This window comes from Oncorhynchus kisutch, linkage group LG11 (genome assembly GCF_002021735.2).
Source record: "Oncorhynchus kisutch isolate 150728-3 linkage group LG11, Okis_V2, whole genome shotgun sequence".
Classification (NCBI taxonomy): domain Eukaryota; kingdom Metazoa; phylum Chordata; class Actinopteri; order Salmoniformes; family Salmonidae; genus Oncorhynchus; species Oncorhynchus kisutch.
In genome coordinates this window covers 35108657-35136112 of record NC_034184.2, presented here as the reverse complement: position 1 = coordinate 35136112, position 27456 = coordinate 35108657, and the positions used below count along the sequence as shown (strand labels likewise).

At 40.4% G+C, this 27456-nt stretch overlaps 1 protein-coding gene across 1 annotated transcript; it reads left to right on the top strand.

Annotated features, from left to right (window-relative positions):
* Positions 1-4010: 4010 nt before the first annotated feature.
* On the top strand, positions 4011-27203 carry LOC109898859 (inhibitory synaptic factor 2A-like). Its single transcript, XM_031835000.1, has 2 exons — positions 4011-5191; positions 27020-27203. Exons 1-2 carry the CDS (start codon positions 4011-4013, stop codon positions 27201-27203), a joined length of 1365 nt encoding a protein of 454 aa, XP_031690860.1.
* Positions 27204-27456: the final 253 nt, after the last annotated feature.

Below are 27456 nucleotides of genomic sequence, written 5' to 3'. Positions count from 1 at the left end.
GAATATCGTAAGTCAGCAATGTTATAGATTTGCTAGCAGGGATAGTGTTACATTCATATATATATATATATATATATATATATATATATATATATGAATGTATATATATATAACCAGCCAGCACAGTCCTATGTCCAAATAACTGACAGAAAACACTAGATAATTATGGCAATGACCACTCAATCATAGCATCTGATGTGGAGTTTTCTATCTGACATTTCTGTATGAAGAACTGAAGGGCAATTGTAACAGACAGCATGGTCTGCCAGAGTTCATAAGGAGATTTAAGAGGATTACTTTTGCAATTTTAGAGTCAATGCATTATTCATAATCCCCTGGATGGTTGGGGCCAAACCAGGGAAGAACCTCTGGTCATTAGCAGTGATAGGTAGCCCTGGGAAGTAGGGAGTGAGTATGAAGAGGAAAAGTAACTGGTTATTCAGAGGAACTGTGGCGGTGACACATACTCAGTTGTCTTTAAAATTATCATATGACACTCCAGGTTTGCTCAAGAACCTTGAGGGAATGAGGATTTTTTAAATATGCAGTATATATTCTCTATGTGTGAATTAGCATTTAGCTTCTTTACATGCTTTGTCTTGTGTTTGAATATAAAGTAAGGACGACTCGAGGGGACTTTGTATGGATCTAGATACAATTCAATGGTTTGAGATGGCAAGAAGAATATATCTAAAAAAGGCTTCCCTTTCATCTGTAGTCTGAGATACACAAAAGGCCATAATGTTTACAAGGCTACAAAGTAAAACACCTGGCACGATTCCCAATGCATTCAGTTGGCCCTTTTATCAGCCCTTGTCCAATGCTATCTTAATATTGTGTGAGTGAGAGGACCTGAAATACTGACAGACTCTCTTTAAAACGTTGGTAATGGGGCTTCATTTCTTCCTTTTATTCAGGTGACATTAGGGGTAGTGTGGTAGAATCAGTGCTCATATATTGCCCACATGGACAGAAGGCAATGCTAAGGCTAATACAGGCTCTTGGATAACTCCGAAATATCAATGACATACATACAGTGCCTTGCGAAAGTATTCGGCCCCCTTGAACTTTGCGACCTTTTGCCACATTTCAGGCTTCAAACATAAAGATATAAAACTGTATTTTTTGTGAAGAATCAACAACAAGTGGGACACAATCATGAAGTGGAACGATATTTATTGGATATTTCAAACTTTTTTAACAAATCAAAAACTGAAAAATTGGGCATGCAAAATTATTCAGCCCCTTTACTTTCAGTGCAGCAAACTCTCTCCAGAAGTTCAGTGAGGATCTCTGAATGATCCAATGTTGACCTAAATGACTAATGATGATAAATTCAATCCACCTGTGTGTAATCAAGTCTCCGTATAAATGCACCTGCACTGTGATAGTCTCAGAGGTCCGTTAAAAGCGCAGAGAGCATCATGAAGAACAAGGAACACACCAGGCAGGTCCGAGATACTGTTGTGAAGAAGTTTAAAGCCGGATTTGGATACAAAACAAAACATCCCAAGGAGCACTGTGCAAGCGATAATATTGAAATGGAAGGAGTATCAGACCACTGCAAATCTACCAAGACCTGGCCGTCCCTCTAAACTTTCAGCTCATACAAGGAGAAGACTGATCAGAGATGCATCCAAGAGGCCCATGATCACTCTGGATGAACTGCAGAGATCTACAGCTGAGGTGGGAGACTCTGTCCATAGGACAACAATCAGTCGTATATTGCACAAATCTGGCCTTTATGGAAGAGTGGCAAGAAGAAAGCCATTTCTTAAAGATATCCATAAAAAGTGTCGTTTAAAGTTTGCCACAAGCCACCTGGGAGACACACCAAACATGTGGAAGAAGGTGCTCTGGTCAGATTAAACCAAAATTGAAATTTTGGCAACAATGCAAAACGTTATGTTTGGCATAAAAGCAACACAGCTCATCACCCTGAACACACCATCCCCACTGTCAAACATGGTGGTGGCAGCATCATGGTTTGGGCCTGCTTTTCTTCAGCAGGGACAGGGAAGATGGTTAAAATTGATGGGAAGATGGATGGAGCCAAATACAGGACCATTCTGGAAGAAAACCTGATGGAGTCTGCAAAAGACCTGAGACTGGGACGGAGATTTGTCTTCCAACAAGACAATGATCCAAAACATAAAGCAAAATCTACAATGGAATGGTTCAAAAATAAACATATCCAGGTGTTAGAATGGCCAAGTCAAAGTCCAGACCTGAATCCAATCGAGAATGTGTGGAAAGAACTGAAAACTGCTGTTCACAAATGCTCTCCATCCAACCTCACTGAGCTCGAGCTGTTTTGCAAGGAGGAATGGGAAAAAAATTCAGTCTCTCGATGTGCAAAACTGATAGAGACATACCCCAAGCGACTTACAGCTGTAATCGCAGCAAAAGGTGGCGCTACAAAGTATTAACTTAAGGGGGCTGAATAATTTTGCACGCCCAATTTTTCAGTTTTTGGTTTGTTAAAAAGTTTGAAATATCCAATAAATGTCGTTCCACTTCATGATTGTCTCACACTTGTTGTTGATTCTTCACAAAAAAATACAGTTTTATATCTTTATGTTTGCAGCCTGAAATGTGGCAAAAGGTTGCAAAGTTCAAGGGGGCCGAATACTTTCGCAAGGCACTGTATGATTTTTCTACGTAACCTCATTACAGTCTGTTTCATTATAAGCAAATTGTATGGGGTAGTGCTTTGGACTTAAGGAGTTTGAGATGAAAAAACAGTCACAAAGCATACTGATGGATTGACTACGTCTCAAAATGATTGAACGTGATTGCTTTCAGAGAAGTGACTATGCTATGAAGGGCCTGCATTTGTGAAGTAACAAATGATGCATTCAGGTTTATTTATCACATAGTGTCTCATCGTATAAAGATGATGAACTAGTTCAGCTCTGATATTTCCTTTTAACACAATTTCATTCCCTAAAACTTCTTTCCATGTTAGTCCGTTTGTAATCAAATCTATTATAAATCTCGTACACTATTCCAATGACACAAAGTCAAACATTATTCAATGCAATACAGGCCCTTAAATACGACAGCTCTGAATGTGGAATATGTATAGAAATCTTTATTTGTCATAAGAATAATAATATAAAATAAGTCTGTGTCTGTGTGTGTCTCATCTGTGACATAAATCGTGATCTCGTATAAATTCATCTCTGGGCCCGGTTGCATAAAACGTTTAAAGTTATCTTTTCCCTTAAAGTTTCATTAACTTTAAGTCAGTTGCACAAAACATTTTAAGGTGAATCCCCCCCTTAAATTTAGTGGCAAAGTTAAGGATCACCATTAACTGCTTCATTCAGTATCGATTTCAATGTAAACGTCATTTGTGGAGTTGAATGTCGCTTTCGTCTGCCCTGGTTACAAAAGGAAAACATTAACCAGCTAGCTACTTACCTAAACAATGGAAGGTGCACAAACCATGGCTACAAAGCTAGCTGGCTAGTTAGCTATCTACTATGTAAGCTAGCTTGATGTGCTAGAAAGAAATAGAAACAGGTTGAAAAAAAAGTAACTAAAATAAACTTGCTTTATTTTCTTCTGAAGCAATTTGGTTATCCTGTCTTGATTTTTCAAAGTTCTGTTCTGTTATCTCACAATATACATGTAATCTCTTCGAGGAAACATTTAGTCGGTGAATAAGGCCGTCTCCATGGTAACCAGATACTCTTTCAGCCGTACATGCTTTCAAACTACAGTAAAACCCTTAAGTATGCTCTTACCTAAGGGAATAGTTGAGGGGATCTATTTAACACCCCTAAACAATTATCTTAGATAAGGGACAATTATTCCTTAAGGTGAACCCTTAAGGAAAACACTTAAGATGTTTTATGCAACCGGGCCCTGACAGTCTAGATGTTAGTTGCTCAGTAACAGAACAAAGAAAATTAAAAAAAAAATGCCTAAAGTAAATGTACTGTGATTAAACCCCAGCATATTATGACATACACTGTATATTTCTCTCCCTTCTCCCAGATACCATGGTGAGCAAGGAGAGCAGCAGGGTCGTGCTCTCCAACTCAGAGTCAGATTCAGAGACAGGCCCGTCACATAGCTTGGAGGCACAATTCGGTCCTGACGGCAAACAGCAGGTGAAGAAGAGGAACAAAGCCTTACAAGTCCGCTTCAAGGATATCTGTGACGCCCAGAACGAGCAGCGGGCAGGGGGGCGAGGAGCAAGGTCCATTTCCTGTAAAGTGGCATACAGGAAGTACATGGCGATGCCTGCGCGGCGCTCCATCCCCAATGTGACTAAGAGCACGGGTGTTCAGACGTCACCAGACCTTACGAAACACTACCAGACTTTCCCCTTTGAGCGAAAGAAAGGACACACCATCAAACACACGGCCTTGGTGGAGGACTACAAGGGTCAAAACAATGGGTTTTTGAGTGACTTGAAAGGTCAGGACGAGGCAGTGAGTTTAGAGGAGTGCTCGTCATCTCAGGGTGCAGGGAAGCATGTGCGGCAGACGCAGGCACTTCTCCACCACAGGGACGACAGCAGTGGCACAGAGGATCTGTTATCCGGTGCCAATTGCGTAGACGGGCGTGCATGCCCGGACCCCTCTCTCCTCACAAAGGACACAGAGTGCTTTGCAAATGCCCCAACTCCCATGGGAGAGCCGGAGAACCAGGCTTCTGGCGTGAGGACCAAACACAAAGTATTATCCAAAGTGGACACGACGGGTGCCAACCCTTCCGCCAAACGCCAGTTGGCAAACTGCGAGGAACTCTTACAGGACACAAGATTAAAGGTCACAAGTCCTGTTGCCTGGAACTCCCTGACGCAAGTGGAAAGTCTAGGCCTAGGGAGTCCGTCAGTGCACCACAAACGCAAGAAGGCCATGCAGCCCAATGGACAACAGTCTCAGACACTGCCCCACCCCCACAGTGCTGGCTGCTCTGTGGTCAAGGTAAAGGCACATCAGTACCAATCAGGGACTTTACCAGCCCCAAGGAAAACACAGTCGGGCCTGGAGGATCAGGCTTGCCCTCCAGGACGGCAGGGTGCCTGTCAGCAGATAGTGCCCTTACCTGGGAATGGGGATATTAAGGGAAAGCTCCAGGCCATGGAAAACCTCATCAGCTCCAGTCAGGAGACCATCAAGGTTTTACTGGGGGTCATCCAAGAGCTGGAGAAGGGCGAGGCTCAAAGAGAAGGGTGAGTTGAACCATCCACCATGCATCAAATGTGCCCAAATTCCTCAAGGTGGGAGTTTGACTCTAGTTCTTACTTCATAGGAGGGTGGTTTGAAAATAAAATACATAGATTTTTAAAGATTTCTTTTGCGGAATTGCCTTCTTGAACATATTAACTTTCATGTGCCTTGATTACAAACTAGTATGTGATCTGTAAATATGGATTAAAAAAAAAATACGAGCCTAGTTTAGCCAAGGAGAAAGCACTGAGCTATATAGGGAGAAAGACAGGATCCTTCCTGGTCAGCCATGAATGGCTGAGATAATGGAGGGACTGAAGATGCCAAGAGATGAGTCCTGATTGGTCTGTCAAGTCACAGGCGTCTGTCTATAACAGAATGGGGGCTTACATGGTCAGTTTATAGATAATCTTGGCTATCACAGATTTTTGGAAAGATATACTGTAACGGCTTTCTTGTGGTGAAGGAGAGTCGGACCAAAATGCAGCATGTAGATTGCGATCCATGTTTAATAAACAAATGTAAAACACAAATCAATTATAAACACTACAAAACAAATAACGTAACAAACGTAACGAAAACCGAAACAGCCTATACTTGCGTAAACTAACACAGAGACAGGACCAAAGACACTAAAGACAATCACCCACAAAACCCAAAACAAAACAGGCTACCTAAATATGGTTCCCAATCAGAGACAATGACTAACACCTGCCTCTGATTGAGAACCATATCAGGCCAAACATAGAAATAGACAAACCAGACACACAACATAGAATGCCCACCCAGCTCATGTCCTGACCAACACTAAAACAAGGAAAACACATATATTGATGGTCAGACCGTGACATATACAGTTGAAGTCGGAAGTTTATATACACCTTAGCCAAATACATTTAAACTCAGTTTTTCACAATTCCTGATATTTAATCCGAGTAAAAAATCCCTTTCTTAGGTCAGTTGGGATCACCACTTTATTTTTAAGAATGTGAAATGTCAGAATAATAGTAGAGAGAATTATTTATTTCAGCTTTCATTTCTTTCATCACATTCCCAGTGGGTCAGAAGTTTACATACACTCAATTAGTATTTGGTAGCATTTCCTTTAATTAAATTGTTTAACTTGGGGCAAATGTTTCGGGTAGACTTCCACTTGCTTCCAACAATAACTTGGGTGAATTTTGGCCCATTCCTTCTGACAGGACTGATGTAACTGAGTCAGGTTTGTAGGCCTCCGTGCTCGCACACGCTTTTTCAGTTCTGCCCACAATTTCTATAGGATTGAAGTCAGGGCTTTCTAATGGCCACTCAAATACCTTGCCTTTGTTGTCCTCAAGCCATTTTGCCACAACTTTGTAAGGATGCTTGGTATTATTGTCCACTTGGAAAACCCATTTGTGACCAAGCTTTAACTTCCTGACTGATGTCTTGAGATGTTGCTTTAATATATCCACATAATTTTCCAACCTCATGATGCCATCTATTTTGTGAAGAGCGCCAGTCCCTCCTGCAGCAAAGCACCCCCACCACATGATGCTGCCATCCCCGTGATTGACGGTTGGGATGGTGTTCTTCGACTTGCAAGCCTCCCCCTATTTCCCTCCAAAAATAACAATGGTCATTATGGCCAAACAGTTCTATTTTTGTTTCATCAGACCAGAGGACATTTCTCCAAAAACGTATGATCTTTGTCCCCATGTGCAGTTGCAAACCGTAGTCTGGCATTTTTATGCCGGTTTTGGAGCAGTGGCATCTTCCTTGCTGAGCGGCCTTTCAGGTTATGTAGAGATAGGACTCGTTTTACTGTGCATATAGATACATTTGTACCTATTTCCTCCAGAATCTTCACAAGGTCCTTTGTTGTTGTTTTGGGATTGATTTGTACTTTTCGCACCAAAGTACGTTCATCTCTAGGAGACAGAACACGTCTCCTTCCTGAGCGGTATGATGGCTGTGTGGTCCCATGGTGTTTATACTTGTGTACTATTGTTTGTACAGATGAACGTGGTACCTTCAGGCATTTGGAAATTGCTCTCAAACAGGATCCTGACTTGTGTTGGTCTACAATTTGTTTCTGAGGTCTTGGCTGATTTCTTTAGATTTTCCCATGATGTCAAGCAAAGAGTCACTGCGTTTGAAGGTAGGCCTTGAAATACATCCACAGGTACACCTTCAATTCACTAAAATGGAGTCAATTAACCTATCAGAAGCTTCTAAAGCCATGGCATAATTTTCTGGAATTTCCAAAGCTGTTAAAGGCACAGTCATCTTAGTGTATGTAAACTTCTGGCCCACTGGAATTGTGATACAGTGAATTGTAAGTGAAATAATCTGTCTATAAACAATTGTTGGAAAAACTACTTGTGTCATGCACAAAGTAGATGTCCTAACCGACTTGACAAAACTATAATTTGTTCACAAGAAATTTGTGAAGTGGTTGAAAAACGAGTTTTAATAATGACTCCAACCTAAGTGTATGTAAACTTCCGACTTCAACTGTAGCTATGGAAAAATTGTTGCTACATCTCTCAACAACATTGCTGCCCTGATTTTAGCTGGTGCTATAGACAAAGCTCAGTTGTGAGAGATTACTTTCTGTAGTACAATTCCATGCTGACTCGTGTGTTTACATGTCAATTGTTGAAGAGATGGGTGGCGCTAAGAGAGTGTGAACAATGCTGAATGGCCGTATACAAGGAAGAGCTCTCTAGCCATTGTGATAATTGCAGCAAAACATAAAAGGGATTTTTCTCAAAGTGGGTATCCAAGTTTATCATCTTTAAAAGCTGCATTACTTTCCCATTACTTTCTCCAATTGCAGTGTATGACAAACCATTTTGTACTTTTCAGGTTCAGACATTAACGGGGCCAGTAAAAACATGTAGGCAAATGGATCTCGTCGTGCCAGTAACTTTTCAGAGCATTTTCGCATTCCAGTTCAACATTAACCTGCTCTGTTGCAGTCTACCATTGAAAACCATTAAAGACTACACACAGAAAAGTTATGCTATTGGTTTTTGAGGTATATGATTGGACACTCATTCATGCACCACCATGTTCCCGCGAGTCACAACTTCTCGAGGGCTCGAGCTGTAAGTGAGTTGATGTCTTCACACAGCACGCAAGCTGTCCAGAGCAAAAAGAAGCACCCATCAATCTACACGAAGAGCTTATTTATTTTAAGGAAAGTTATTTTAAAAAGTAAACTTTCAATAGCGAACATACTGTACTAGCAATATGCTGGCTACTGTCGATAGTGTGCTAAAAGAAAGATACAAAAAGACACCTAGCACCATGGCACTGTAGCCATGTTGATATCTGTTTTGACTTAAATGGTCAGCATCCTATTTTCTTATGTAAAAAAAATCTCTAAATTACAGACACTAGTGTATGTTAGAAATAAAAATGAATGAATTAATACAATTAATTAAACAATGCAATTCAAAAAAATAGAGTAATGGGCTCCAATGCGTTGTAAAACTACACTATGACAAGAATTTCTCTACACCTGCAATAACATTTGCTGAATATTTTTATGTAACCAATACAATTTGATTTGATGTCCCAAAAAGTCAAAATTCTGTCTGGGCCAGTAGATTTTTGGCCAACTGAGAAAAAAAGTTCACATTGGACCCTGGTTTTATAAACTGTAAAGAACAGTTTGTCAAAAAAAGTCAATAATCCTCGGATCCTGTAACCAGTCACATATGGAATTGACATAACTGACATACTCAAGTGAGTACATACATTGTGTGTGTGTGGTTCAGTCATCACTGAGATTTGATGTTCTTGGTAGTCCTGCAGCCTTTCAAACTGCTGTGGTATGTGTAAGCTAAATTGAGCTTGTGAATACATACATCAAGGCTATCTGTGTCATCTCATTCCAATAGCAAGGAAGTAAGTGGTCTCTGATTGAACTGTAGATATCATTAAGTATATTTGCTCAGTTGTACAGAGGTACTAACAAGTGCATAAAGTTTATGTGCCAACTCCAAAAGGCCAAACCTCTTCATCATTAGACAGAATGCAGAAGGCTGTCTGCTCTGCTCCATCACTACAATCCAGAGTGGCACAAAGCAAATTGCATTAAGCCTTCGCCACAGCCACCAGAGAACACGATACCCCTGATGTCGCTCCTTGAAGCCTAGTTTAAAAGGACCAATTATCAACGCATCATAAAGCACTGGCTTTCATCTCCTCTGAAGTATGGGCTCATATGGCCCTTTAGTATGTTTGACCACTATTATTAGAGCCTGCTCGTCACCACAAGGCCCCAGTATCTCAGCTCCCTGCCAAGCCAATCGAAAGCTGTCTGTCTTCAAAGTGATGGTCACAGATTTTCGGTGGAACGGAAGAGTGTCTGAAAGCCAGTCTTATTCTCACTGGGATAAAGGCATTACAGTATGTGGATGGATTTCTCAGGTGAAAGCTCTGCTCTTAGAGCACACAGTGATGTGGAAGTCAGCACTATAGGGACAGTGAGGATTTCTTATTTGCAGTGAGGACGAGCAAATAACACCGGAGTGAGCCTCTGCCAGCAAACAGTGGCACAGCTTAGAGATGACTTATAGTGTCAGAGCTTAGAGAATTACTTTCCGACACAGTGTCCTCACATAAAGTCATCTGGCCTAACACAACATTGGTACATTGCTAGATTAACTGAAAATACAGTTCAGTAAATACAATTGTAGTTTAGATTTACAGTAGACGATGTTGTGCTAGAAATGTGATGACCTTGATTATGATGGTAACTTCTCAAATATCTCAACAAAAAACCTCCCTTCTTTTTGTGTGACTCAAAGAGTTATTGTGTATTCAGGCCCTCAACTCCACATTCAAGAGCAACCTCTAAGGTGACATGGACAGATGAACATGGTGACCTTGCATTCCCATCTGCAATTTTGATCCATCCAAGACAGATAAGGTCATCCTTATGACATGGTGAGCAGCAGAGTTCAACCCCTCTAGTTCTCATCCATCATCCCCCAGTGACAATAAGCAATTACATGTCCTGGTGGACCCAGTTGCCCCTTCTGCTTTCCAGTTGACCCCTCCCTGCCAGTGGAGGCTGGTGGGAGGAGCTATAGGAGGATAGGCTCATTGTAATGGTTGGAATGGAATAAATGGAACGGTATCTAACACATCAAACATATGGAAACCACATGTTTGACTCCTTTCCTTTCATTCCATTCAAGGCATTACAATGAGCCTGTCCTCCTATAGCTCCTCCCACCAGCCTCCACTGTTCCCTACACATCATGAATGAGAAATCCCAACACTGCCACCAACGTATGTGACAGGACGGGACTGTTGACACTATGAGACTACTAGAGAGATTTATATAGATGCCATCAAATCTCCATGCATGCTCAGTTCACACTTATGTCTGATTACTGTAAGTATGCCTCAGGAGCAGAATGTACATACAATTGTGCCGAAGATGGAGGAAGCATGGCAATCTAAGTAATGACAAGACAATACAGGGCGGAGACTGGGCTTTAGGGCTCTTTGGAATGCCATAAAGAAGACAGACAGCATTTGTCATGTTGATTGTCTTTTGCCTCCCTAAATCTCATTCTTTTCTGAATACATTCAGTTGGATGGAGCACAGAGAGATCACATATATTGATTTTTCTTTAGTATTCATAAACATGGTTAATAATGCATTAGTTCTGTTAGAAAGTCTGGTGAAAACAATATTATGAAAACCACTTGTACACTGTGTCATAAGGATAGAGATGAGCATATTACATCTAGTGAGTATGTCTATTACCTGACCAACCCAATCTCACAAAAGACTAGCATTATTAACACAAATCCATGTCAGTTTGGAAAGTAGATAAATGAAAATGAAATAAATGCATCATCCATTCTTTCACCTCTCCCCAGGCTTTCCTACCGAACGGGACAGGACACAGCCAACTGTGACACGTGTCGAAACAGTGCCTGCATCATTTATAGGTGAGTACTTGTTTACAACTTGTTTACAGCTTGAAAGGTCACTTACACCTGCAATGGAACAACATGGCATGAGAGATGCTTATATGTACTGTATGTGTGAGGTGATATACTGTAATGTGGCAAACCAGGTGCTAAGAGTCAATTAAGTAGAATGTGTTTTCTGGTAATGAGTAGAATAGAATAGTTTACTGAACTCAGAGGATATCATTATTATCACTGCATGGTGTTAATGGTATTACATGAAGTATTAATGGGCGTAGCTCGATTGTGAAACAATAATGACAATTGATAGAATACTTCTGTCAGAGGGAGATCAATTTATTGAGCACCATCCACGTGAAGGTGGAAGGTGGAAATAGATACCAGGAAATGGTGTGACTGAGATCAATGATAAGTTCACTGAAGGAGAAGAGAACACTCCTATCTGGGTCAGATCAATTATGAAAATAAACTATTGATATCCTATTATAATTATGTATAGACATCCTCAACTCTTCAGAACTTCAGAATCTGGTGAGCATTTAAATAGAGGAATGTAGTGAATGTAGAAAGGAATTAACACATAAACTGAATTAGAAGCAGCAAATTTAGTTTAATTTCTAGATGCAGGATCTGCACATATAACATTGTCATGGTTGAAGATAATAAAATAAATAAAAAATATTTTTTATTTTACTAGGCAAGTCAGTTAAGAACAAATTCTTATTTTCAACAGCCTAGGAACATTGGGTTATCTGCCTGTTGAGGGGCAGAACAACAGATTTGTACCTTGTCAGCTCGGGGTTTGAACTTGCAACCTTCCAGTTACTAGTCCAACGCTCTAACCACTAGGCTACCCTGCTGACCCAAAAACTATAGATGTTCTGACTTCTCCACTCGTCTGAGAGATCTAAATGATCCTCAGGCAGGTTGGAAATGTGTTCACACTGTGACTTTCCCAAGAGTCTAATTCCTTCACTTTGCATTCAGAGACAAGAATAAAAACATCCATCTCAGAGATCGACTCCAATTTAAACAATATACAATATTACAGAATATACGGAAGCATACCATCTGAATCATGGTACTGAGCCTTCAAAGTTTGTCACCATCAAGATGTTAGTTGTTTTTGTACCCTAGTGTGCCAGCAAGCACCTTCCATTCAGCAAGCTGCTTCTTCAGCTGTACGGCTTGTTCCAGCCTTACAGGCTGGGAAAGACTCACAGGGGAAAACATAAGATAGCAGGGTTTGTGATGTCACAAATAAACACCGTAACAGAGACTGCTATAGCAGAGATCTAAATTTAAAAAGTGAACCGATTTCAACAAATACTTTCATGTCAATTTTTTGCACTCATTATCGTCATCTTAGTAAACGACTCATGCTTAAGTACATACACTATATCCATGAAAAAACAGCATGCATTTAAAAAAAAACTTTGGCTAAGGGAGCTTCTAAATAATTTGACCAGGTATAGACTCTAGTCTAGTCCCCAATTACTAGAGTTGATATTAGATGTTAGATAAGGTCTCTGATGCTAACAGAGTGACCTGAACATTGACTGGTTATCATCTAGTTGTCCTCTCAAGAGGAAGCTTCTTACCATGACTAATGACTGGAACATGACCCAAGTTATCACTCAACCAACTTGAATGTATATCAATAGTAATGGATCTGTGACATCCACTTACAGTTGAAATCGGAAGTTCACATACACTCAAGTTGGAGTCATTAAAACTCATTTTTCAACAACTCCACATATTTCTTGTTAACAAACTATAGTTTTGGCAAGTCGGTTAGGACATCTACTTTGTGCATGACACAAGTAGTTTTTCCAACAATTGTTTACAGACAGATTATAATTCACTGTATCACAATAACAGTGGGTCAGAAGTTTACATACACGAAGTTACCTGTGCCTGTAAACAGCTTTGAAAAATCCAGAAAATGATGTCATGGCTTTAGAAGCTTCTGATAGGCTAATTTACATAATTTGAGTCAATTGGAGGTGCACCTGTGGATGTATTTCAAGGCCTACCTTCAAACTCAGTGCCTCTTTGCATAACATCATGGGAAAATCTAAAGAAATCAGCCAAGACCTCAGAAAATAAATTGTAGACCTCCCCAAGTCTGTTTCATCCTTGGGATCAATTTCCAAATTGCTGAATGTACCACGTTCATCTGTACAAACACTAGTACACAAGGAAACACATCATGGGACCACACAACCGTCATAACGCTTAACGTTCGCTTAACGTTCTGTCTCCTAGAGATGAACATACTTTGGTGTGAAAAGTGCAAATCAATCCCAGAACAACCGCAAAGTACCTTGTGAAGATGCTAGAGGAAACAGGTACAAAAGTATCTGTATCCACAGTAAAAACGAGTCCTATATTGACATAACCTGAAAGGCCGCTCAGCAAGGAAGAAGTCACTGCTCCAAAACTGCCATAAAAAAGACAGACTGCGGTTTGCAACTGCACATGGGGACAAAGATCGTACTTTTTGGAGAAATGTCCTCTGATCTGATGAAACAAAAATAGAACTGCTTGGCCATAATGACCATCGTTATGTTTGAAGGAAAAAGGGGGAGGCTTGCAAGCCGAAGAACGCCATGCCAACCGTGAAGCACGGGGGTGGCAGCATCATGTTGTGGGGGTGCTTTGCTGGAGGAGGGACTGGTGCACTTCACAAAATAGATGGCAGCATGAGGTAGGAAAATGATGTGGAAATATTGAAGCAATATCTCAAGACATCAGTCAGGAAGTTAAAGCTTGGTGAAAATGGATCTTCCAATTGGACAATGACCCCAAGCATACTTACAAAGTTGTGGCAAAATGGCTTTAGGACAACAAAGTCAAGGTATTGGATTGGCCATCACAAAGCCCTGACCTCAGTCCTATATAACATTTGTGGGGAGAACTGAAAAGGTGTGTGCAAGCAAGGAGGCCTACAAACCTGACTCAGTTACACCAGCTCTGTCAGGAGGCATGGGCCAAAATTCACCCAACTTATTGTGGGAAGCTTGTGGAAGGCTTCCTGAAATGTTTGACCCAAGTTAAACAATTTAAAGGCAATGCTACTAAATACTAATTGAGTGTAAGTAAACCTTTGACCCACTGGGAATGTTATGAAAGAAAAAAAGCTGAAATAAATTATTATCTCTACTATTATTGTGACATTTCACACTTCTTTGGGATCAGTGTCCCTTCCATGGGACGGTTGAGCTAACGTAGGCTAATGCGATTAGCATGAGGTTATAAGTAACAAGAAAATTTCCCAGGACATAGACATATCTGATATTGGCAGAAAGCTTATTTTTTGTCAATCCTTCTGCACTGTCCAATTTACAGTAGCTATTACAGTGAATGAACACATGCTATTGTTTGAGGAGAGTGCACAATTTTGAACATGAAACGTTTTTAATAAACTAATTAGGCACATTTGGGCAGTCTTGATACAACACTTTTGAACAGAAATGCAAAGGTTCATTGTATCAGTCTAAAACTTTGCACATACGCTGCCGCCACCTAGTGGACACAATCGAAATTGCACTTGGCTGGAATAATACATTATGGCCTTTCTCTTGCATTTCAAAGATGATGGTACAAAAGAAATACAAAACAATGTTTTTTTTCTTTGTATTATCTTTTACCAGATCTATTGTGTTATATTCTACTACATTCCTTTCCCTTTTCCATAATGTCTAAGTGTTTCTTTTCAAAAGGTACCAAGAATATCCATATCCTTGCTTCAGGGCCTGAGCTAGATTTGGGTATGTCATTTTAGGCGAAAATTGAAAAAAGGGTGTAATCCTTAAAGAGAATGATTGCTGTTTTGAATTCTGTGTGGAAGGGGTGGAAAATGATTGTTAAACATCATTAATGATCAGCTACCAGGTATTGACAACCTAGATGGGAAACTACTGAGAGGCTAATTTACATAATTTGAGTCAATTGGAGGTGCACCTGTGGATGTATTTCAAGGCCTACCTTCAAACTCAGTGCCTCTTTGCATAACATCATGGGAAAATCTAAAGAAATCAGCCAAGACCTCAGAAAATAAATTGTAGACCTCCCCAAGTCTGTTTCATCCTTGGGATCAATTTCCAAATTGCTGAATGTACCACGTTCATCTGTACAAACACTAGTACACAAGGAAACACATCATGGGACCACACAACCGTCATAACGCTTAACGTTCGCTTAACGTTCTGTCTCCTAGAGATGAACATACTTTGGTGTGAAAAGTGCAAATCAATCCCAGAACAACCGCAAAGTACCTTGTGAAGATGCTAGAGGAAACAGGTACAAAAGTATCTGTATCCACAGTAAAAACGAGTCCTATATTGACATAACCTGAAAGGCCGCTCAGCAAGGAAGAAGTCACTGCTCCAAAACTGCCATAAAAAAGACAGACTGCGGTTTGCAACTGCACATGGGGACAAAGATCGTACTTTTTGGAGAAATGTCCTCTGATCTGATGAAACAAAAATAGAACTGCTTGGCCATAATGACCATCGTTATGTTTGAAGGAAAAAGGGGGAGGCTTGCAAGCCGAAGAACGCCATGCCAACCGTGAAGCACGGGGGTGGCAGCATCATGTTGTGGGGGTGCTTTGCTGGAGGAGGGACTGGTGCACTTCACAAAATAGATGGCAGCATGAGGTAGGAAAATGATGTGGAAATATTGAAGCAATATCTCAAGACATCAGTCAGGAAGTTAAAGCTTGGTGAAAATGGATCTTCCAATTGGACAATGACCCCAAGCATACTTACAAAGTTGTGGCAAAATGGCTTTAGGACAACAAAGTCAAGGTATTGGATTGGCCATCACAAAGCCCTGACCTCAGTCCTATATAACATTTGTGGGGAGAACTGAAAAGGTGTGTGCAAGCAAGGAGGCCTACAAACCTGACTCAGTTACACCAGCTCTGTCAGGAGGCATGGGCCAAAATTCACCCAACTTATTGTGGGAAGCTTGTGGAAGGCTTCCTGAAATGTTTGACCCAAGTTAAACAATTTAAAGGCAATGCTACTAAATACTAATTGAGTGTAAGTAAACCTTTGACCCACTGGGAATGTTATGAAAGAAAAAAAGCTGAAATAAATTATTATCTCTACTATTATTGTGACATTTCACACTTCTTTGGGATCAGTGTCCCTTCCATGGGACGGTTGAGCTAACGTAGGCTAATGCGATTAGCATGAGGTTGTAAGTAACAAGAAAATTTCCCAGGACATAGACATATCTGATATTGGCAGAAAGCTTATTTTTTGTCAATCCTTCTGCACTGTCCAATTTACAGTAGCTATTACAGTGAATGAACACATGCTATTGTTTGAGGAGAGTGCACAATTTTGAACATGAAACGTTTTTAATAAACTAATTAGGCACATTTGGGCAGTCTTGATACAACACTTTTGAACAGAAATGCAAAGGTTCATTGTATCAGTCTAAAACTTTGCACATACGCTGCCGCCACCTAGTGGACACAATCGAAATTGCACTTGGCTGGAATAATACATTATGGCCTTTCTCTTGCATTTCAAAGATGATGGTACAAAAGAAATACAAAACAATGTTTTTTTTCTTTGTATTATCTTTTACCAGATCTATTGTGTTATATTCTACTACATTCCTTTCCCTTTTCCATAATGTCTAAGTGTTTCTTTTCAAAAGGTACCAAGAATATCCATATCCTTGCTTCAGGGCCTGAGCTAGATTTGGGTATGTCATTTTAGGCGAAAATTGAAAAAAGGGTGTAATCCTTAAAGAGAATGATTGCTGTTTTGAATTCTGTGTGGAAGGGGTGGAAAATGATTGTTAAACATCATTAATGATCAGCTACCAGGTATTGACAACCTAGATGGGAAACTACTGAGAATGGTAGCAGACCTTATAGCCACCACTATTTGCCATGTCTTTAAACAAAAGGAGTGTGTGTGTGTGTCCATAGGCTTGGAAGGAAGCTAAAGTAATTCCACTGCCTAAAAATAGTAAAGCCCCTTTTACTGGTCTCTAACAGCCCACCAGTCAGTTTTCTGCATGTTTTCAGTAAACTGATGGAGAACATATACAATTCTGTTTTTTAAAGAACACGTTCACTAGTGACTTTCAGCATGTATATAGTGAAGCTCACTCAACTTGTACTGCACTGACTCAAATGACTCAAAAATTAACAATAAGATGATATTTGGACGTGTATTGTTAGATTTCAGTGCAACCTTTCAGTGCAGCCTTAGATGTTATTGACCATAATTTGTTACTGAAAAAACAAACTTTTTATGGTTTTACATCACCTGTCATCACATGGTTGGAAAGTTACTTATCCGTTAGAACTCAGAGAGTATTCTTCAATGGAAGCTTCTCTAACATCAGATATGTACAGTATAGAGTACAGTATCCCTCAGGGCAGTTGCCTTGGGCCGTTACACTTCTCTTTTTTTTTTTTTTTTTACAAATGATTTGCCACTTGTCTTACAAGAAACTATAATGACAATGTATGCTAATGACTGCACACTCTTCACAGCTTCATTAAATAGTACCCAGAAAACACCAGTCTCAACAGCAACAGTGAAGAGGTGACTCCAGGATGCAGGCCTTCTAGGCAGAGTTGCAAAGAAAAAGCCATATTTCAGACTGGCCAATAAAAATAAAAGATTAAGATGGGCAAAAGTACACAGACGCTGGACAGAGGAACTCTGCTTAGAAGGCCAGCATCCCAGAGTCGCCTCTTCACTGTTGATGATGAGACTGGTATTTTGCGGGTACTATTTAATGAAGCTGCCAGTTGAGGACTTGTATTTCTCAAACTAGACACTAATGTACTTGTCCTCTTGCTCAGTTTTGCACCGGGGCCTCCCATTTTTCTTTCTATTCTGGTTAGTGCCAGTTTGCCCTGTACTGTAAAGGGAGTGGGACACAGCGTTGTACGAGATCTTCAGTTTCTTGGCATTTTCTCGCATGGAACAGCCTTCATTTCTCAGAACAGGAATAGACTGATGAGTTTCAGAATATTGTTTTTTATTTCTGGACATTTTGAGCCTGTAATCGAACCCAGATGCTCCAGATACTCAAATAAGAATCTGATGCTCCATATTTATTGCTTATTTAATCAGGACAATAGTTTTCAGCTGTGCTAACATAATTGAAAAAGGGTTTTCTAATGATCAATTAGCTAATCCAAGTTTACAATTTTAAAAGGCTAACACAACGTGCCATTGGAACACAGGAGTGATGGTTGCTAATAATGGGCCTCTGCACGCCTATGTAGATATTCCATTTAAAGAATCTGGTGTTTCCAGCTACAATAGTCATTTAGAACATGAACAATGTCTGCACTGTATTTCTGATCAATTTGATGTTATTTTAATGGACAAAAAAATAGCTTTTCTTTCAAAAACAAGGACATTTCTAGGTGTCCCCAAACTTTTGAATTGTAGTGTATACTAAATAATATGTGTGAAATTTGTTTTGAATTAGAATGGACCATTATCATGCACCTGTATCGAAACAGGGGCATCAACGCACTTAAACAGCGAATGGAGGATGCTTTTCCCGTGGTTCATTTTCATGCCAGCCAGGTAGGCTATACTCCTGTTGTAAATATAAGCAATTTGCTTAATATTAGGAAAGTTGAGAAGTAAATATTGTAAGCCTATAGAAAGCTGATGGGATCCTTCTCTGTTTAGTAGATGCCATCACTCTGTTTTCTCGCACAATTGCATAGCCTATAGAAATGTTGCTCAACATGAGGTCATGGGCTCTCAGGCAGTGTTTGATTAGATTTTTGATTACATTTGTATTGATGTCAGAATGATTAGAGGGACAATTGAGTGCTGAGGACCAGGCATTTAGCAAGTTTGGTAGGCTACTAATGACCAGCATCAGCGTCAGACCTTGGAGAAGCCTAATTACTGTGACTAAACGGTCACCTGGAATTTGTAGGCCTTCATGACTCATGACCGCTGGTGTGGGGTCCCGAGCGCTCTGGAGCAGGTTTTCATCAAGGATCTATCTGTACTTTGCTCCGTTCATCTTTCCCTCGATCCCGACTAGTCTCCCAGTGCCTGACACTAAAAAACATCCCCACAGCACGATGCTACCACCACCATGCTTCACTGTAGGGATGGTGCCATGCTTACTCTAGACGTGATACTTGGAATTCAGGCCAAATAGTTTTATCTTGGTTTCATCAGACCAGAGAATCTTGTCCTTTAGGTGCCTTTTGGACAACTCCATGCGGGCTGTCATGTGCCGTTTACTGAGGTGAAGCTTACGTCTGGCCGCTCTACTGAAAAGGTGTGATTGGTGGAGTGCTGCAGAGAGGGTTGTCCTTCTGGAAGGTTCTCCCATCTCCACAGAGGAACTGGAGCTCTTTCAGAGTGACCATCGGGTTCATGGTCACCTCCCTAATCAAGACCCTTCTCCCTCGATTGCACAGTTTGGCCGGGCGGCCAACTCTACGAAGAATCTTGGCGGTTCCAAACTTCTTCCATTTAAGAATGATGGAGGCCACTGTGTTCTTGGGGACCTTCAATGCTGCAGAATTGTTTTGGTACTAGATCTGTGCCTCGGCACAATCCTGTCTTGGAGCTCTGTGGACAATTCCTTCGACCTCATGGCTTGGTTTTTGCTCTGACATGCACTGTCAACTGTGGGACCGTATATAGACAGGTGTGTGCCTTTCCAAATGATGTCCAATCAATTGAATTTACCACATGTGGACTCCAATCAAGTTGTAGAAACATCTCAAGGATGATCAATGGAAACAGGATGCACCTAAATTTAATTTGGAGTCTTATAGCAAAGGGTCTGAATACTTATGTAAATAAGGAATATGTTTTCTTTTTAAAATAAATGAGCAAAAATGTCAAAAAATCTGGTTTTGCACTGTCATTATGAGCTATTCTGTGCAGATTGGTGAGGGTAAAAAATGCATTTAATACATTTTAGAATAAGGCTGTAATGTAACAAAATGTGGAAAAAGTCAAGGTTTCTGAAAACTTTCCGAATGCACTGTATATGGACCCCAGGAAGAGTAGCTGCTGCATGTGCAGTTAATCTCCATTTTAACCTGAGTTAACATAATCAGTACCTAATCAATGAATGTTCTCATCCAGACAAAGCCTCTCATTTTGTTCAGCCCTGTTCTCTTGTTGCGTGCGTAAATAATGCTTCATGTAACAGCCATGGTGTCAGAGTAAGGAAATTGAAATGCAGGAATGATTCATGTAATGATGTGCTTTTTCTTGTACCTTAGTCCCATGAGCAATATGTTCCCTCGTGAGCAATATGTTCCCTTAGTGGTTAGAGTGTTGGACTAGTAAGCGGAAGGTTGCAAGTTCAAACCCCCGAGCTGCCAAGGTACAAATCTGTCGTTCTGCCCCTGAACAGGCAGTTAACCCACTGTTCCTAGGCCGTCATTGAAATTAAGAATTTGTTCTTAACTGACTTGCCTAGTTAAATAAAGATTTTTAAAAAATAGTAATAATTTCTTAAGCGATGATCTATAATCTGAGATAACTAATGTGACAAATCACATTTGCTAGTACAGTATCTAACTGAAGACTAGTATGGCACGAAAGAGGATTTGAAATGATTCAATTCCTACCATAAATGCTGCTATGCATTGCTTCGTGTAGTCTTCCTGATTTACAAACTACATCATCTAATTAGTCAATGTATGAGCTGTTGTATGCTAACAAAGTGATTACAGCCATTGATGTCTCACAATGATTCAACAAGAATGCTCCTTCTTATTTGTGATGCTATGCATTTGGTGTGATATCATTATGGGATTACTTAAAATAAACACAGTTTCCACACTAATACAAGAATGCATGTCATAACAGGAAGAAACAGAACAGATACAGGATGTAGGCTTTTACATGGGTAATACTGTATGCATGTAGGCAGCCTAATGTCCTTTGGGTATGTGGAGTATATGTACTAACTAAAAGAACAAACGATGTGTTGAAAAACACTTGTAATTCTGGGAATATAATAGGGGATAAACATATCTACACACTTTGCTCCTTTATTCATGAACCTTGGTTGGAGATATGTAAAGATGTTACATGAATTATGAATAGCTTTGCTTCAGTAGAGGTTGATTGTAAGTTAAATCCTGAAGTGGTGTTTGATTTAATTCACAAGGTCACATAGAAGGAAGCAAATAATATACTGTTTACCAACAATGCAGATGACTTACAGTACATCACACCATAAACACTATTGGGACAGAGATACATAAATCAAACAAACAAGGACTAACTAAACAATATACAGCAAGAAAGGATAAAGGGCAGAGAAGGAGCCAGGAAGGATAAAGGGCAGAGAAGGAGCCAGGAAGGATAAAGGGCAGAGAAGGAGCCAGGATGGATAAAGGGCAGAGAAGAAGCCAGGATGGATAAAGGGCAGAGAAGGAGCCAGGAAGGATAAAGGGCAGAGAAGGAGCCAGGAAGGATAAAGGGCAGAGAAGGAGCCAGGAAGGATAAAGGGCAGAGAAGGAGCCAGGAAGGATAAAGGGCAGAGAAGGAGCCAGGAAGGATAAAGGGCAGAGAAGGAGCCAGGAAGGATAAAGGGCAGAGAAGGAGCCAGGAAGGATAAAGGGCAGAGAAGGAGCCAGGAAGGATAAAGGGCAGAGAAGGAGCCAGGAAGGATAAAGGGCAGAGAAGGAGCCAGGAAGGATAAAGGGCAGAGAAGGAGCCAGGAAGGATAAAGGGCAGAGAAGGAAAACTGCTTTGATAGAGGCAAAACTATTTTTTATCTTTATCAATGCACTGATCACAGAGAGACAACAGCTTTACGCTGACCCAGGTCTAGAATGCATGATAATTATTCTCAAAACTTGAGATTATCCATAGATAGCTCTCAATCCTTAAAAAGGAAAATACATTTTCCACTGGAAGTGCCAGGATGTAACCTAAACACAGCCGTTCCATGAAAAGTCTATGCAAATGATTCATTTTGTTATTAGAAAAAGGCCTGTGGAATATATACAAAGGAAATGATTATCATTCCATCTGTGTTCAATAGGTTTTTCAGCTCCTAAATTGTGTGCCTCTGCGGGTTTTTTTGACTGTCCTTGAATAGGACTTGGGAAATGAAAGCAAGACGACCATCTATCAAGTGCTATCTGTCTCTGCCAGCGCAATGGGTAGTAAATATATCAAAAAACTTTGCAAATGGTCTAGTTCGTTTTTTTCTCTGCAGTATCCCCTTACTCCATCTTGCTGATTTACACACTGGATTGAGTGTCACACCCAATCCCCCAATATATATTTTGAAAGTACAAGGCGAATGATGATTCTTTCTATGAGTGTTTACCATTTTCTTATATCATTAATGTTATCTACTTCACATGTTACAGTGTATACTTTGTTTAGCCATTTGTTTTTTACTATTCTTCATTTTCTGAGATTTTTGTTGATTTCTTGAACTGTTACGTTAGGACTGTGGCTTTCAGCGCTAGCTATGTGAATAAAAGTAGATATCCATCCTAAAATGGACAAACAGTAGAGGTTTGAGTAGACCATTCTTTGTTATGACAGGCCTATTCCTGCCAGGGCCTGTGGTGGTGACTCATAGTGCTGATAGGGCAGCCAGCAATAATCACCTTGCTGGGCAAACCATTCTTTGCTTCCACTTAATGAGCTGGCCTGGATACAGTGAGCAGAATTAAAAAGAGCCAAACTAAAAAAAAAAGTCTGAACCAAACGGCCAATTATTCCTCAAACTTGGACAGTAACTGCTCATTGCCAAGATTAGCAGCAGCAGAGACGTGGCCTCTAGTTCCGAACAGTAAGTCAGTTCCAATATGGCTAATCAATCCATGGCTTGGGCTCCTGCAGGTGCCCAGTTGAGCTGAGGTAGTCAATCTACAAGCCCTACCCAGAATTCAAGTCCCGCCCGACACTCCCAGCCCCTCCCTCTTGTATACTGCAGCATCCAGTGCATCACTGGTACTGATACAAACAGAGCAGAGAGAGGGACAGGGGGATGGAGAGGGAGGGAGATGAGAGAGAGAGCATAAAGGCCTCACTGCTGTAGTCACATCACATCCCATTGAAAAGCAGACTGGGGAAACAAATGCAAAAAAAACCTGAGAAAACAGTGGATGTAGAGACTATGGCCCAGAGTGTCTAACCTCTGCTCCATACAGTTCCCAGCCATGCTAATGTCCTTCTGGAGCTAAGGGCTCTATTCAGTCTGTATCGCTGAAGTGTTACTGATTGCGCAATAGAAATGTAAAGGTAATTTCTGATTGAGCCGACATATGCAGTGTTTACCATGAATGCAGTCACCACCAATTCGGCAACATTGCCTTTAAATTTCAATCATGCTGTAACACTGAAATTCTTCGATACGAATTGAATAGATTCCTTAGACTACTTAGTATGGCTCTGCAGTAACATCAACAGTAAACAGTCTAGGGTCTTTGCCCATATTCCATACCAGGGGAGCACAGATGAAAAGCCTGATTTCTGATGCACACCCACACGGATTGGGTTACTAGTTCTAGTTCATAATGCATAACATAGGTACAAGAATCAGAATTCAAAAAGAAGGTGAGGGTTGAATCTTGTTTGCAGAGATTTCTTATAAGGCTAATTTGAGGCTAATAACGACTTCACAAATCAGTGCTAATACAATTCCTGGTTGTATGAGTTGGGTTTAATGAAGATGTTATATAATTACTCTTAAGAGCAAGTAGCTAATTGGGTTAGCGTGTATGCCCCCTGCTTTTAGCAAAGATGCAGTAGTTTCATTGGTGTTGAGAGGGCTTGTAGTATCGATGTGTTCAATAAAGTATGTGTCTGTCATTCTGTGTGCACATGACTGTGTTACTGTAAGGCAGTCAACCATTAAATAGAGCTGGACCTTAGCTGACATTTTAACAAAGAAGGTACTATCAAAATGGCACCTTGTCAGTCAAAGATATATATGTTCAGTGGTTCCAAGTGAGTCATTTGTACTCTGGTGATATAAATAAATAAACGTAGGCAATTGAAGTATATTAGTTGGATATTTTTATTTTTTATTTTTTGGGGTGGTGCCTGCACCATTCATGTCGGTAGCCCAGAAGGAAAGACAAATAAGGGGCATTGTATAATATACTGTATTCTGGAGGTGATATGGGAAGGGGAGAAAATATTGAGAACATTTACATCTTCATTTAGCAGATTATCAGAATAAAACCTGCAGTAATAGTAAAGTAATGTGCTACCACACCATCAACATTATAGAATTAGAAACCAACCAGAGAAGGAAGACAGTGAGAGCATGTAGGAGACAACATCTGCCATCACCACCCTCCAAGGAAGAACAATCATTAAACAATGTTCACTCCACCGGGATCACAGCTAAACAATCAGGCACCAGTGATCACACACACAGCTATTCACAGACCGTAGCTAAACAGATGATTAATCTGCTTGTGAATGATTGAAAATGCTATACCCCATCTCTAGCTGTCCCAATCTGTTGAGAATGAGATGATCTGAGATCCGTTGTCTTTGTTTACTCAGTCACCTGCTCCCCGGGGCCACCCGCACAGTACAGTGTGCCTCGGGCTCCCTGATGAGCCAATTGTCCACAGTATACAGTAATTGCAGCTCTCTGCCAAGTGATGCATTGCTTAATAAGTGCCAAGACCATTCCATAGTGTGCTGCGCTGTTGTGCTTTGTGCTGTTTTCTAGCGAAAGCTTGGCATCAACAAGAGCCCTGAAATGCTGAGCTTTCAGAATGGCTCTAGAAATACTGGGTAATAAGAGGACGTCTTCTGTACATGTACAAAGCGTGCAACTCATTAAAAAATTGTGGCAATTCAATCTTGATGGAAGTAAGAAGCAACTGACCGATGTAAAATCTCAACAACCCAAAACAGAGGTACAGTATGTGCTGGCACATACTACATCACTGAAGTGCTCATCATTTCACAATCCTGTTTTGGGGGAAAAGTTCAAGTATTAACTACCTGTATATATTCAAGATTGTATGTATAGTCACATGTATATTCCTGTAATCAGACCTTTATTGATTGATTCAATCTTCTGCACCGCTAAATGCCTGTCTGGCACCATGTATCATTTTCTCTGAAGGTTGTCATAGAGTTGAATAACTGACACTTATCAAGTATGGACACTTCCTAAGATTAATTATGTCATTTTTGAGCAGAGCATTTCCTTCAGAAAACTAATTGGACAGCCTGTGATTGTGAAAAGGGCTGAACAGGGCATTGTACATCCATCTGTCTGCCTACACTGTGTATACTTATGTTTGACCTTGGAGGGTTTCATGTCATTTCAGAAGGTTTGACTCCTCTTTAACTTCCATCTGTTTGACTGGCAAAAATATGCCGCTTCAAATTGTTCTACACTTTCAATAAAACAATTTATCAACGATAAATAAGATCAGTCTTAGACAACATTGTGTGATAAGGTTAGTGTTACTTGCCTGTTGGAAAATGACACTGTCTGCTACTGCTACTATTTCTACTGTTGCTTCTAGTACTGTACAACCACACATTGCAATCTTCAGAGAATGGATGTTTTTGATTAAATTGCAGAGGCCTGGAAAATATAATGACTCCGGGGGAAATATTTTTTGTCAACATGTATTAAATTGGCAGTCAGGTATGACAGTATGAATCCTACTTAACTCATTCCAAAATAGTATTTTCCATATTTATTACACATGCCAATGTTAATATGTAAATAAATAGATTAACTTAATCAATAGCTATAGATGTAGTACGTCTGGGCCTGCTCGGGTTGTGAATGATTTCATTTGGTTGGGATAAAGCTCTGTGCTTCTCCCAGCAGTGAGAGATTTAGTCTCAGTGCCCGAATGGAATCGGATGATGGCAGCCAGGGATTACAGCAGAGGATGAGGAAATGAGACATCAGAAACAACTTACATCCCGACTACTAGATGGACATACTGTATCATGTTAGGGAATACCCTTCACTATGCACTGAAACATACAGATGTTCATACTCTTTATATACATTAGTATATTATATTATTACATTATACATACATCCAGTACATTTCAGTGTTAGAGGAAATGATTTGTGGTGCTATGAGAATTATCAGACTGTACTGTGCGCTTCCCAAACAATCCATCTGGAGTCCGGCGAATTGGCAGTACTCCTGAATCATATTATTAACTTAAAATCACTTTTATGGGATCAAAATCCTATGTACCAGATTGTGCAGAGTCATGGTTCATATTTGAGCTCCTTCATTCATGTTACATTTGTGATACCCACAATTAAGACTGGTTTGAATGTTATTCAATCTCTTAAATCCTGGTACTCTAAAAGCTAAACCGAAATAGGATTGAACCATCTTTCCACAGTAGCTTCAAATTCTAGTATTTTCCTTCTCTAAGAGAAGGAACATATCACAGAACATTTGTGGCACCTTAATTGGGGAGTATGTGGACACCTGCTCGTCGAACATCTCATTCCAAATTAATAGGTATTAATATAGAGTTGGTCCCCCCTTTAATGCTATAAGAGCCTACACTCTTCTGGGAAGGCTTTCCATTAGATGCTGGAACATTGCTGGGGGGACTTGCTTCCGTTCAGCCACAAGAGCATTAGTGAGGTCGGGCACTGATGTTGGGTTGGTCAGGGTTCTGTGCAGGCCAATCAAGTTCTTCCCCACCTATCTCAACAAACCATTTCTGTGTGGATTTTGCTTTGTGCACAGGGACATTGTCATGCTGAAACAGGAAAGGATCTGCTGCCAAACTGTTGCCACAAAGTTGGAAGCACAGAATTGTCCAGAACACCATTGTATGCTATAATTTAAGATTGTGTTTTATTATATATTATTGTGTTAACTCAATGTTATTGTGTTGTTTGTGTTGCAGTGTGGAGCTGGACTTCAAGCAGCAGGAGGACAAGTTACAGCCCCTGATTAAGAGACTGTGCCCCTTGGACAACTCTCAATACCCTGCTCTGCCTTACCCCCACGAGGTGTTCACTTCAACCCCCAAACGCAAGTCCAAGACAGAGTCCAAAAAGCATGGTCGCTGGAAACTCTGGTTCCTTTAACTTAGGGAAGACCTTAGCTTTTGGAATGGACTTTTGGATCTGTTTTTACACATCTATCTTCCCTCAAACGGATCTATCACAACAGTAGATGTTCTGCTCCAGGGAACGGATAATCTGATAACAGTAAATCATCTAAATCAGGATTCTAAGTTGGAACTGCACTAGAAATCAATGGGGGATTTTTTTTTTAACAATCTTAGCTCTGCCAAGCCTTCAGATTTTGGTTCAAAACCGGAGAAGGTCAACTTATACC